The 13,942-nt window shown below is 45.5% G+C and overlaps 1 protein-coding gene across 1 annotated transcript in view; it reads left to right on the top strand.

Moving 5' to 3' along the window:
* The window catches only part of fasn (fatty acid synthase), a 94,867-nt gene that overhangs the window by 58,505 nt on the left and 22,420 nt on the right, over positions 1 to 13,942 (top strand). The window contains exons 26-30 of the mRNA XM_033044574.1: positions 6,838 to 6,992; positions 8,133 to 8,336; positions 10,344 to 10,494; positions 11,775 to 11,953; positions 13,152 to 13,271. Coding sequence (XP_032900465.1) covers positions 6,838 to 6,992; positions 8,133 to 8,336; positions 10,344 to 10,494; positions 11,775 to 11,953; positions 13,152 to 13,271 — 809 coding nt within the window. The remainder of the gene's footprint in view (positions 1 to 6,837; positions 6,993 to 8,132; positions 8,337 to 10,343; positions 10,495 to 11,774; positions 11,954 to 13,151; positions 13,272 to 13,942) is intronic.

The raw sequence follows: 13,942 nt of genomic DNA, 5'->3' as shown, positions 1-13,942 counted from the left end.
CGCTCGGTCCGCATTAACCAACCTGACCTCCCGGTGGCTCAGCACTTCAACTCCCCCTCCCATTCCGTATCCGAACTCTCTGTCCTGGGCCTTCTCCATGGCCAGAGTGAGCACCACCGTAAATTGGAGGAACAGCATCTCATATTCCGCTTGGGCAGTCTGCACCCTGGTGGTATAAACATTGAATTCTCCCAATTCCGTTAGCCCTTGCTGTCTCCTCGCCTTCCTAGCTCTCACTCAGCCCTCGGGCTCCTCCTCCTCCTTTTTCCTTTCTTCTCCCCACCCTCCAACAGTCTGAAGAAGGGTTTCGGCCCGAAACGTTGCCTATTTCCTTCGCTCCTTAGATGCTGCTGCACCCGCTGAGTTTCTCCAGCACTTTTGTCTACCTCCGACTCAAATGTTGTCTGTCCATTCCTTTCACAGTTGCTGTGAACACACATTTTGTGTTTTGCTCAATATTCCAGCAGCTGCACTTCCTTGTGTCCCTGGTCTGATACTGTTCCACTGATGCCCACCTGTGCCAACTTCCATGTAATCCTTGGCATGTTCTACATGTATGTTTTTGCCTGCAATAGAGAATAACCATGGTTTGCTTCCAACTGTGATCAATCCATCACAACAAACTCGCCAAAGAGAAATGAAATAAACTGGAAGGGTTCGTCCACTAGTCAGAGACTTTCAAAAATAAGTGATATGCAACACGATTCTGTGATGTTTTATTCTCTGCTAATAGAAATTCTAATCCCTCCTCCCCGATGGTTTTGAACCTGATTGTGAATCATTTACATTTTTTTTTCTCATGAGTTTTATTAATTTTGGTGCATATTTATGCATCTTAAGGGGGTCTTGGAATGAATCAAATCAGTATCAAAGCCTTATTGACTCTTTTAATTTTGTGCAGTGTGTGTCTGGTCCCACACACGAACATGGACATACACTAGACCTTGTTCTCTCTCATGGCTTGTCTGTGTTTAATTTAGAGATCTGTGACAGTGTGGTTTCTGACCATATGCCCGTATTATTTGATGTTGGTTTCTCCTGTGCTGCAGTTAAACCTGGCGCTCCTGCTCGGCGCTGTTGGACTTTTAACCCTTTTGCTGCCGGTCAGTTTCTGCTGCTTTCGACCAGCTCTGTGCCCCCTCTGATTCCACTTCTCTTGATACGGAGGAGCTCAGTTCTTGGTTTCACTCCTCCTGCAGAACTATACTGGACTCTGTGGCTCCATTAAAAACCTTGCAGCCTAGAGCTAAACCCGAGCCCTGGTTCAGTGACGCAACTCGTACAGCTAGACGGGAGTGCCGCAAAGCTGAACGCAAGTGGAAGAAGGACAAGCTGCAGGTTTCATTTCAAATCCTAAAGGACTGCTGGCTTCATTACCAGAACACTGTTAAAGAGGCCAAAAGAGAATACCTGTCAAACATTATTGTGTCTAATCGTCACAACCCACGTGTGTTATTTAAAACCATTGACTGTTCTTAATGCCCCGCAGCCTGTCTGTCTGGAAGCATCCTCTGAAATGTGCAATGACTTCCTGCACTTTTTCATTGATAAGGTTGTTACCATAAGGGCTCTCATTTCAGCTCCTGCCTCTGACCCCTCTGATTCTGTCCCATGCTTGGTGGTATTTGATAAGTTTGTGCCTGTGACATTGTCGCTTTTAGAGGATGTGGTTAGCCATATTAAGCCATCAGGTTCCCCTTGTGATGCTGTCCATCCTCATCTTTTTAAAGAGGTTTTCCCAGTATAGGGCAGTCGGTTCTTGCCATTATTAACAGCAGTCTGTGTTCTGGAGTTGTCCCCGTAAGTTTTAAACATGCAGTAGTGCACCCCTGCTTAAGAAACCTGGCCTGGATCAAACTGTATTGGCCAATTTTAGGCCCATCTCCAAGTTGCCTTTTATCTCTAAAATCTTGGAGAAAGTTGTTTATGCTCAGTTAAAACTTTTCCTGGACGAGCATAATATTCTGGAGGTTTTCCAGTCTGGGTTTAAAACTATGCATAGCACAGAGTCAGCATTGCTAAGGGTCTTTAATGACATCCTCCTAGCTAATGATTCTGGTGATTATGTGGTTCTTGTCCTGCTGGACCTATCTGCTGCCTTTGATACAGTGGATCATGATATTTTAGTATCTCGGTTACAGCACCTAGTGGGCATTTGTGTCCTGGAATGGTTCAGATCTTATCTGGCAGACAGAACTATGTGTGTAAGCCTTGCTGGTTCTGAATCCTCCTCCGCTCCTCTGTCATATAAGGTTCCACAGGGCTCAATTTTAGGGCCCCTGCTTTTCTCACTGTACTTACTTCCTCTGGGTTCCATTCTTAGAAAGCATGGCATCTCTTTTCATTGTTATGCTGATGATAGTCAGATATATATGCCGCTGAAGAAGGAAGATGCTTTCTCAGTCAAACCACTTCTGGTATGTCTTGATGACATTAAATCCTGGATGGCCCTAAACTTTTTAAATTTTAATGAAAAGAAAACAGAAGTGATAGTGTTTGGTCCCAATGGCTCCCGTGAACCTCCCCCTGTTGACTTGGGTCCCCTGGCACTGTATGTGAAGCCAATAGTTTTAAACTTGGGTTTTAAGATGGACAGTGATTTTAAATTAGATCGTCAAATAGGTGCGGTAGTTAAGTCCAGCTTCTTTCATTTAAGGCAGCTGGCAAAGGTGAAGCCCATTCTTGAGCGGCAGCATTTTGAAACAGTAATCCATGCCTTCATTACGTCTCGGCTGGATTACTGTAACGCACTCTATTTTGGAGTTAGCCAATCTTCCCTTGCACGTCTCCAGTTGGTTCAGAATGCTGCTGCTCGCCTTTTAACTGGAACACGTAAGAGGGAGCACAGAACGCCTATTCTGGCCTCCCTCCACTGGCTGCCTGTGTACTTTAGAGTTCATTTTAAGATTCTTTTATTTGTTTTTAAATCTTTAAATGGTCTCGCCCTGCCTTACCTCTCTGAGCTGCTTCATCCCTACGCTCCTGCTCGGTGCCTCAGGTCAGCTGATCAGCTGCTCCTGGAGGTACCGAGGTCTAAGCAGAAGCGGTGGGCGGCGCGACTCTCGTCAGCAGCGGCCTCTGCAGTCCGTCTGCGTTTTTTATTATTTTATGTCTATGTTTTTATGTAGTTTTTGTTGGGGTATGTGTGTGGGGTGGGGGTGGTTGGGGGTAACTTTTAAATCTCTCCCTGCACGGGAGACCCGACCTTTTCTTTGTCGGGTCTCCGTTGTCGTTGGGGCTGCAACGAGGAGCGGCCTCCAACAGGAAGACCGGGGGCTGTGGTGCCGACTACTCACCTCACCGTCGCGGAGCTGGCCGAGTCCAGAGCGGGTGGAGCTGTGGTGGACGCTGCTGCGGCCCGACCTCTGGAGCTCCGGAGGCTGCAACTGCGGGTTTGGCGGACGGCGACACCGGGAGCCCGCGGGTCCCTGGAGGGAGTCCGCTTTTCAGGGCTCCCGCAACGGCGACTTCTCCCGCCCGAGTTGCGGGGTTGAAGAGCTCCTGGAGCGGGGCCTACATCACCGCCCCGCGCGGCTTGGAATGGCCGCGGGAGTTTGCGAGCGCACGCCGGGGGCTCTAACACCAAGACCCGGTGTGCGGCCTTGCATCACCCGGCGTGGCTTTAATGGCCACGGGACAATTCGCCATCGCCCGCCGGGGGCTTTGACTTTGACTCTGACATCGGGGGGGAGAGTGCAGTGGAGAGATAAGTTTTTTTGGCCTTCCATCACAGCGATGTGATGGATGTTTATGTAAATTATGTTGTGTCTTATAAAAAACTGTGTCTATTTGTTTGTAATGTATGGCTGCAGAAACGGCATTTCGTTTGGACCTCAAGGGGTCCAAATGACAATAAATTGAATTGTAATTGTATTTGTAATTGTAAAGCTCAGAGGGGATAGAGCCTTCTCTGTTGCTGCTCCGACATTATGGAACACTCTACCTTTGCACATTAGACAGGCCCCTTCACTGTCCATTTTCAAAACTAGTCTTAAAACCCTTTTCTATTCCTTGGCTTTCGCCCCTGCATGAGACTTTGCTCTTGTTTTAGTGTTTCTATTATTGTTTTTTATTGTTTTTACTGTCTTTTAATGTTTTTATTGTTTTGTTTTATGTTTATGATTAGTCATGAACAGCACTTTGTTGCAACAGTGGTTGTTTTTAAAGTGCTCTATAAATGACGTTCAGTTCAGTTCAGTATCGGCAGCAAAATGCCAGCCTTCAGGTTATGTGTAACCTCTAGTTCAGAGTCTATGACATCTGCTCCCATCTAATTTAACCTGACCAACCCACACTATACATGATGATGAGGGGCATAGATAAAGTGAATGCTCGTGGCCTTTTTCCCCAGAGTAGAGGTTTCTGAAACTAGAGGGGATAGGCTTCTGGTTGAATGGAGCGATTTAAGAGGGACCCCAGGAGTAACTTTTTCACTCAGCATCTAGTCCGTATCTGGAATGAGCTGCCAGAGGAAGCTATAGAAGCCGATAGATTTACCACTTTGAAAAGACATTTGGACAGATTTATGGATTGGAAAGGTTTAGAGGGATGTGGACCAAATGCAGGCAATTTGGACTAGCTCCATGTGCTTACTTGGTCTGCAGTAACGAGGTGAATCTGTTTACATACTGCATGGCGCTATGATTCTAACCATTTCACCACAGTGACAATGTTATCACATCTTGATCACTTTTTGATGCCCCATGTCATTCCTTTATCAGGCATAGTAAAACTCTTGGAGTTTAAGAAGGAACTGCAGATGCTGGAAAATCGAAGGTAGACAAAAGTGCTGGAGAAACTCAGCGGGTGCAGCAGCATCTATGGAGTGAAGGAAATGGGCAACGCTTCAGGCTGAAGAAGGGTGTTGGCCTGAAACGTTGCCTATTTCCTTCGCTCCATAGATGCTGCTGCACCCGCTGAGTTTCTCCAGCACTTTTGTCTACCTTCATAAAACTCTCGGACTTGGATTGGTTATACATTCGATACATTTTGATTATGCTCTTCAAAATAACATTGACATTTAAAAAAAAAAAAAGATGTTAGTGCTCTTTTGGCAAATTATTTGCCAGAATGGTTAGTTGGTGTGTTCCAGAATGTTTCAGAGAATAGATGAGCAGTGTTCTGGAGCGAGGTGAGATATAACCGCAGTGGGAGTGTACACTCTCCTCAATACATGTGACATGGGTACAATGACACCACTGTTCTGTGCTTTGCACGGCTGTTTGTCAGAAGAATCATTCAGCTTCTATACAACTAAAAATCTAAACAGTTGGTTTATTTAGGCTAAAAGAGGCCAGTGTTGTTGGAAAGGCATGACGTTTTGGGCTGTGTCCTAGGAAGGAATGACTGGGACATTTGCCTATACTTAGCACCTAGAGAAACATGTTTCGTAAATAAGGTCACTATTTAAAATGAAATTAACATTTACATAGCAGCTCTCAGTCCCTCTGAAAGGCAGGCTATGCTGCTTCGTGGCATCGGTTGGGTTTATTAGAAAGCTGGTGGTGTCGGTAGCTCTGTGATTCTTTCCATCAGGTAGTGAGGAACTGTGTAATTTAAACATGAGTAGCAAAGGATCAAACCCAGATGAAGGCAATCCTATCCTGCTAGATCTGGAAGTTGCTGCTTTCTTTTTGGACTTATGACAGAGACACAAAATGTTGGAATAAAAGGAGAATTATAACGAGTCTATACCACCAGAGGGAAAAGTAAGAGGCTACTATGCAAAAGTGCCAATAACGTCCACTAAGAAGAATCTGGGTACATGCTTCAACAAATGGAGTTATGATGGGGCGGTATTAATATTATAAACGCACGGTACATTTATAAACATCTATAGACAGTGAAGTGATGGATGAAAGTCCTTGGCATTCAGAAGAGGAGAATGGGCTTAAGTTCATTAGTCATAGGAGAAGTAGGTCATTTGACCCATCGAGTCTATGCCATCTATCTATGGCTGATCTATCTTTCCCTCTCAACCCCATTCTCCTGCCTTCTCCCCATAACCCTCGACACTCTTACTAGTCAAGAAATGTGATGCCAATAGATCATATAAATCAGTTGTGTCAAATTCTTCAAATCCATAAATTGAGGTAGAAAATATTTAGAAGCTGGTGAGTTTCTCCAGAACAACCAATATATGAAATCTGAGATTTCATATCCAAAATCTGAGTTAAGATGAATAGTGAATCAAGCATCATTATCAATATCCTGTGTAGGAAAGAACTGCAGATGCTGGTTTAATTCGAAGGTAGACACAGAATGCTGGAGTGTCTCAGTGGGAGATTTATTGGAGAAAAGGATAATGATAAGGACAGGCAGCATCTCTGGAGAGAAGGAATGGGTGACGTTTTGGGTTGAGACCTTTCTTCGGACTGAAATGTCACCAATTCCTTCTCTCCAGAGATGCTGCCTGTCCCTTATCATTATCCTTTTCTCCAATAAATTGAACGGTACAAAAAACAACTTAACTTGAGCTTCCAGTGAAGGTGGTGGAGGCAGGTTCGTTTTTATCATTTAAAAATAAATTGGATAGTTATATGGATGGGAAAGGAATGGAGGGTTATGGTCTGAGCGCAGGTATATGGGACTAGGGGAGATTATGTGTTCGGCACGGACTAGAGGGGTCGAGATGGCCTGTTTCCGTGCTGTAATTGTTATATGGTTATATGTTATATGGTTATCAGAGGCAAATATTTGAGATATTTTCTGGAATTTGGGTTTATCTAACCTGTGGTTTTAATTACCAGCAACTTGTCTGTTTCATGTTTAACATTGCACTTGTCTGAGGCTCCAGGGATGGATAGTTTAAAAGATGTTGCCATTTATTTTCTTCAGGTGTGCGTTTGTAACCAATCTCATCTCCTCCTCATCTGTACCATCGCTGGACCCGAATGGAAAGGACATGAAGACCATTGTGGATCAAGACCTGACGATGAACGTTTATCGGGATGGTCGCTGGGGCAGCTTCCGGCACACCTCCGTACCACAAGGTATTGCTCATGGTATTGATGCTGTTATCACGGTCATACACAAGGGCCGAGAGTATTGGTGAGTTACAACTGGGTGTGATTAGCAAGGATATCAAAACCCTTCTCAGGTCATGTTGCAGAGGGGAGCTGGCAGAAAAGGTCAAACCTACATTGGAGAGATACTGGAGCTTGTGTGGGAAGAGTGGTTGCTGCAGGTAATCCTCGGGCTGCAACTGAACTAGGTCTTTGTTCACAATGGTCTTCGTGTGTTTCCATTCGGGTCCAACGATGGTATGGAAAGAAACTGGCTCTAAGTAATGGTGGAGAGCAGGAGAAGTCATGCTGTGGTCTACCACGCCAAAGGCTGCATAATTATGAGAAATAAAAGGGGAAATTCTGAATATCAGCAGTGATATTAGGTGTTTAGTTTAGTTTACAGATACGGCATGGAAACAGGCCCTTTGGTCCACCAAGTTCATGCGGATTGTCTCACTTTCGCATCCACTCCCTACACACTTGGGGCACGCTACAGAGACAAATAAATCTAGAAACCCACACGTTTTTGGGGTGTGGGAAGAAACCAGAGCACACAAAGGAAACCCACACGGTCAAGGGGAGAATATGCAAACTCCACACGGGCAGCACCCAAGGTCAGGATCGAACCCAGGTCTCTGACGCTGTGAGGCAACGGCTCTACCAGCTGCACCACTGTACATTTAAAAGACATTTGTACAAGTACGTGCATGGGAAAGGTTTAGATGGATATAGGTCAAACGTGGGCAATTGGGACTAGCGTAGGTGGGGCATCTTGATTGGCATGAACGAGTTGGGTAGAAGGGCCTGTTTCTGTTTATCTGTATGAATGATATGGCAAGTTCTTGCACCAGTCCCTCTGTGCTACACATGTTCAATTGTATTTTATTGTCACATGTACCTAGGTACAGTGATATTCTTGTTTTGCATACAGTTCTACAGTAACAGTCAATAACAATTTAATTATACAGCAGGCACAATTATACTTGCGTACTTGTAGTGTAAGATTAATTAGAAATGGGTGTAAAATATCTTGTCAAATATTCTATTGCTTGGTGTTTTTTGCTCGAGATTGCAGCATCTTGCTTGTGCCTAGTGGTGTGAAACGTGGTGCTTTGCCGTTTGCAGACCAAAACAAGGAGCAGACGGAGTTTGCCTATGTGAATGTGCTGACCCGAGGAGACCTGTCCTCGCTCTGCTGGATCCTGTCACCTCTGCAGCACTTCAGTGGCGGGGAGCCGCATTTGCAGCTGTGCAAAGTCTACTACGCTTCCCTCAACTTCCGCGACATCATGTTGGCCACTGGCAAGCTCCCGCCTGATGCCATTCCTGGTAGGCCATCTGATATAATGAGATGTGTTTGTCTCACATTGTGGATGCAAGAGTAAAATACTGCCCATGGGGGGCTATAGAAATAAAGCATAAAATGTCAACAATGTTCAGAAGCTGTAGGAGCAGAATTGGGCCATTTGGTCCATCAAGTCTACTCTGTCATTCAATCATGGATGATCTATCTTTTCCTCAACCCCATTCTCCTGCCTTCTCCACATAACCACTGACGCCCATACTAATCAAAAATCTATCAATCTCCATCTTAAAAATATTCAGCAGGTCAAGTAGCATCTATGGAGAGGAAAACAAATTTAAGGTTACTGGTCAGTGTTCCTTCACCCTCAGTGGCTCCATCCTGCCCATCAGCTACCTTACTGAGTAAATTCTTGGGCCCCCTTCGGTCATAGCTGACCATAATGCTATTCCCTATATGGAGGATGCCTGTGCGTGACTTTGTTTAGCGTGGGGAGACTGGTGCACAGACAGCCACCCCACGGTCCTTGACAGATCTGGGTCAGGATCCAGTGGCATGGAGTCCAAGACGACCGGAGACCCTTTTCTGCTGCAGCCTTCATCCGCCTTCCCAGCCGTTGTGACGCTCCACTAAGGTCACCCATCATCCTCCGCCTGTTCCACTGTTGAGGTCTTGGTTGGAATGCTCTTTGACAGAGACCCCCCCCCCCTCGACCTTACCGCCATGGGTGGCTCTACCAGGAGCATAGCTCCAGAAGCCATCGCTCTCAGGATCTCGGGTCCACACAAGCTTCTCCACCATGACAAGGTGACAATCCACGGAGAAGTACTAAGTACCACTGAGTAAATGATAGCAGCAAAAAAGGACACAAAATGCTGGAGTAACTCGGCAAACCACTATGACGTCAGTGAGTCGTGTACATTAATGATCCTTTCCACCTCAAATTCCAAACCTTGGTGGTGCCAATGTTGAAAATAAATCATGTGGTAGAGCTAGAGAATATAATGCTTAATGTAACCGCAGGGAGAGGAAACAGAAACATAGAAAACAGGTGCAGGAGGAGGCCATTCGGCCCTTCGAGCCAGCACCGCCATTCATTGTGATCATGGCTGATCGTCCCCAATCAATAACCCGTGCCCGCCTTCTCCCCATATCCCTTGATTCCACTAGTCCCTAGTGCTCTATCTAACTCTCTCTTAAATCCATCCAGTGACTTGGCCTCCACTGCCCTCTGTGGTAGGGAATTCCACATTGTAATGCAAATATTTTTCCACAATAACTTGTGGAAAGTTATTCATGTTGTAGCTTTATTTTAAAAAAATTAGTTGGGCCATATTTGGTGAATTGTGTGCAGTTCAGGTCACCACATTACAGTTTTCTGGACTTGAGTATTGGCTGCAAGGAAACCTTGGACAAACTTGAATCGTTTTCTCTTGGACTTCAGGGGATGAGGGGCAACCTGATGGAATTGTATAAAATGATGACCGGCAGAGATAGGATAGATAGTCAGGCTCTTTCCCAGGGTGGAAATGTCGCACATTGAGGTAATAGGTTTAAAGGTGAGAGGAGGAATTTTAACGTGAATTCACTGGGCATGTTGTCCACCCAGAGATGGTGCGTGCCTGGAACGTGTTGCCAGAGATGGTGGCGGGGGAGTACGATTTAAGCGGTTTTTAGACTGGCACATTGATATGCAAAAGAAAGAGGAATCTGGATCACGTACAGGCAGAGGAGATGAGTTTAATTTGGCATCATGTTCAGCACAGACATTGTGGGCCGAAGGGCCTGTTCCTGCGCTGTACTGTACTATGTCGACGAGGCACGTTTTCCACACAGAATGGAACATGCTGCCAGGGAAGGTGGGAAAGTAAATATGATTGCACAGTTAAAACAAAAAGTATTTGGACGGGCACACAAACAGGCAGGTGGGATTAGTTTAATTTGCCATCATGGCTGGCACAGGTAAGGTGGGCCGAAGGGCCTGTTCTGTACTGTACGGTTCCTGCGATTAATCTCTTTGTCTTGTTTCCCAGGTGACATGGCTCTCCAACACTGCATGTTGGGGATGGAGTTTTCAGGGCGGGACCCCAGTGACAGGCGGGTGATGGGACTGCTCCCTGCAAATGGACTGTCCACCTTTGTGAACTGTGACACCCGATTTTTGTGGGAAGTCCCAGAAAACTGGTATGACTAGGTTCCATTTCGCAATGTTAAGCTTGCTGGCGCGGTCAGAGTTTTTGTTGGTTTAATAACACAATGTTTCGGCTCCGTGTTGGAAAGGAAGATCAGAAACTCTCAAGTCCTTTTTATTCGTGCTAGTTAGTGAGGTAGATTGAGTCAAGTAGGTGAATGCCCAAATTGTATACAAGAAAGTCAAACAAGAATAAAAATGCAAAGTGCTGGAGGAACACGTGAGTCAGGCAGCATCTGGGAGGGGAATGGACAGAAAACATTTTGGGTCACGACCATTCTTTAGATAAGGATCCTAACTTGTGACGTCGCCTGCCCATTTCCCTCCACAGATGCTGCCTGACCTGCTGAGTTACTCCAGCGCTTTATGTCCTTATGTTCTTGGATTAGTCTACAATGTAGATCTCTCTCCTGCTCCTTTTATACCTCTGATTATTAAAGTGTATATCTGTCCACCATGGCTGTTATCGCCAGGATTAGTGTGTGTGTGTGTGTGTGGGTTGAAACAGCAGGACAAGGTGGCTGTTCTTTGCCAGGGTTGTGCTGAACTGATCACACGGCCATGCTGAGCATCTCCCTGCATTCAGTGTCAGCTTTGGACCCTGAGACTCAGTCAGAGCCACTAGGGCTAACTTAGTGCATCAGTGCAGAGCAAACTGGTAACGAAAGTAGTCTCACTTTTAAGCTGAGATTTTCATTTCACTGCACATCTCGTATGTGTATGTGACGAATAAACTTGACTTGACTTGAAACTTGACTTGATGGGCAAGTCCTGCAAGTAATTCATAATTGTAAATTCGTAATCCTAAGGGTGGCACAGCTGGTAAAGCTGCTGCCTCACAGCACCAGAGACCCAGGTTTGATCCTGACGTTGGGTGCTGTCTTTGTGGAGTTTGCACGTTCTCTTTGTGACCATGTGGGTTTCCTCCCACATCCCATAGACCTACGGGTTTGTAAGTTAATTGGCCCTGTATAAATTTGCCCTTAGTTCGTCGGGAGTGGTTGCAAAAGTGGGATAACAAAGAACGAGTGTGAACGGGTGATCGATGGTCGGTGTGGAGTTGGTGGGCCAAAGGGCCTGTTTCTATGTTGGCAAATCTCTAAATTAGACTAAAAGTTGCACTAAATGTGTGAATTCTAGCTGTTTTATTGGTGCAGTACATGTAGTTGCATGGGCTGAATGTTAACCAGAAGTGCTCCAAGATTGGGGTAGTTGGTTTTTAGAGTATTTAACGTTAGATGGCTAGCTGGTTAACACTTTGCTCTTTATTCAGGACGTTGGAGGAGGCTGCTTCAGTCCCAGTGGTTTATGCGACCGCATACTACGCTCTGGTTGTGCGAGGCAGAATGAAGAAGAGCGACAGTGTGCTTATCCACTCGGGGTCAGGCGGTGTGGGCCAGGCTGCCATTTCTATCGCCCTCAGCATGGGATGTCGTGTCTTTGCCACAGTCGGTAAGTGAAATTATGATAAACTATTTGTTATTATGGATCGGAGAAGCAATTCGGCCCATTGTATCCATGCCATCCCAAATTAGAACTCCACTCCCAATGGTTTTTCAGATCTTGTCACACAGCACGGCAACAGGCCCTTCAGCCCAACATCCATACTCTTACAGGGTCAAGAGATTTGATAGTAGACTTGATAAGGCAGAATTCCCCTTCTAAGATAGTCCCATTTGGCCCATATCCCTCTAAGCCTTTCCTATCCATCTACCTATCCATGGGATATGGACCAAATGGGACTAGCTTAGATGGGAAATGTCTTCTAAATGTTGTGATAGTACCAGCCTCAACTACCTCCTCTGGCAACTTGTTCCATAACCCACCAGCCTCTGTGTGAAAGAGTTGCCCCTCAGGTTCCTATTAAATCTATCCCCTCTTGTATGGACCCACCTTAAACTTAAACTTGACCTGGGAAAGAGACTTTGTGCATTCATCTTACCTATTCCCCTCGTGATTGTGCACACCTCTGTAAGACCACTGCAAGGAATAAAGCCCTAACCTGCCCGGCCTCTCCTTATAGCCCAGGTCCTCGAGTCCTGGCAACAGTCTCGTTAAAATGTAAAGGTTTCTGCTTTCCTGCCTCTCCCCTCTTAACAATTAAGTTCCAGACCCACTGCTCTTCAATTTTCCCTCAACTCATAAGCCTGCTTTCAATTAACTTATTTCTGTCATGTAGCATTTAACCGCTCTGCTAATTTAATGAATCCTTTCCGTTTGTGCTCAATCTGCATCTCAATTAAATTAGCTTCCCTATTCGCTACTTAAAGTGGATCCTTGGCTTCGTGCATCCATAACAACACATTTTGAGAGAGATCTTATGAATTGCAATTTAATAATGTCTGGATGTGTGGTTATAATGTGTTGGCTAGCTGCATTTGTTGTTCGTCAGCTTTGCAGGTGGGAACAAAATGAGTTATAATGTTTCCAGTGTTTACGCTTGGCTGCCAAAGAACGCATTGTAATAAATGTATTTGTGTACATTAATTAAATGGATATCTACATTAAATATGGAGACGCACCTTTTTCTGATTGTGGAATTTGCTGATGAATAGAATCGGTTAAAAAATTATTCCAAGGGCTTTAATTATGTGAGGATTATGTGTTGGCTCTGGATGTTGTTGCTAATTTGCCCATTGTTCCCCCTCAGGGTCCACGGAGAAGCGGGTCTACCTACAGCAGAGATTTCCACAGCTGAACGAGGAGTCGTTTGCAAACTCTCGGGACACGACCTTTGAGCAGCATATACTGCGGGTAACTGGTGGCAAAGGTGCGTTCTTTCCATGGTTTAACATCCAAGAACCGAGAGACAAGTTGTCCATCGTAGAATGGTGCAGCACATGGACAGTCCCTTCAGCCCGCAATGTCTGTGCCGAACATGTTGCCAAAACCAACACTTAACGGCCTGCAACATAATCCATATCCCTCCATTCCCTGCATATCCACTATCGTACCTACCTCCATCAGTACCCGTGGCAGCATGTTCCAGACACCCACCACTCTCTATGTAAAGAATACTTGCCCCACACACCTCCTTTTAAACAGCCCCTCTCAGCTTAAACCTATGCCATCTAAAACTGGATATTTCCATCCTTATAAAAAAGGTTCTGACTATCTACCCTATCTATGCCTCACATAATTGTATATACTTTTATTGGGTCTCTCCTCAACCTCTGGCATTTCAGAGAAAGCAATCCGAGTCTGTCCCTCTCCCTGCAGCAAGTGCCCCTGTAATCAGGCATCATTCTGGTAAACCTCCTGTACACCCGTTCCAAAACCTCCCCCATCCTATCACGAGGTGACCAGACTGCACACAATACTCATGGTGCAAGGACGTTTTATGACCAAAGTCCTATAAAGTTACATCGTGACGTCCTGACTCTCATACTCAATGCCCTGACCTATGATGACAAGCACACCATGTGCCTTCTCTACCACTCT

Source organism: Amblyraja radiata, chromosome 26, assembly GCF_010909765.2.
Source record: "Amblyraja radiata isolate CabotCenter1 chromosome 26, sAmbRad1.1.pri, whole genome shotgun sequence".
In the NCBI taxonomy this organism is placed as follows: domain Eukaryota; kingdom Metazoa; phylum Chordata; class Chondrichthyes; order Rajiformes; family Rajidae; genus Amblyraja; species Amblyraja radiata.
The sequence above is the reverse complement of the archived record's forward strand: the minus strand, read 5'-3'. Positions and strand labels throughout refer to the sequence as shown.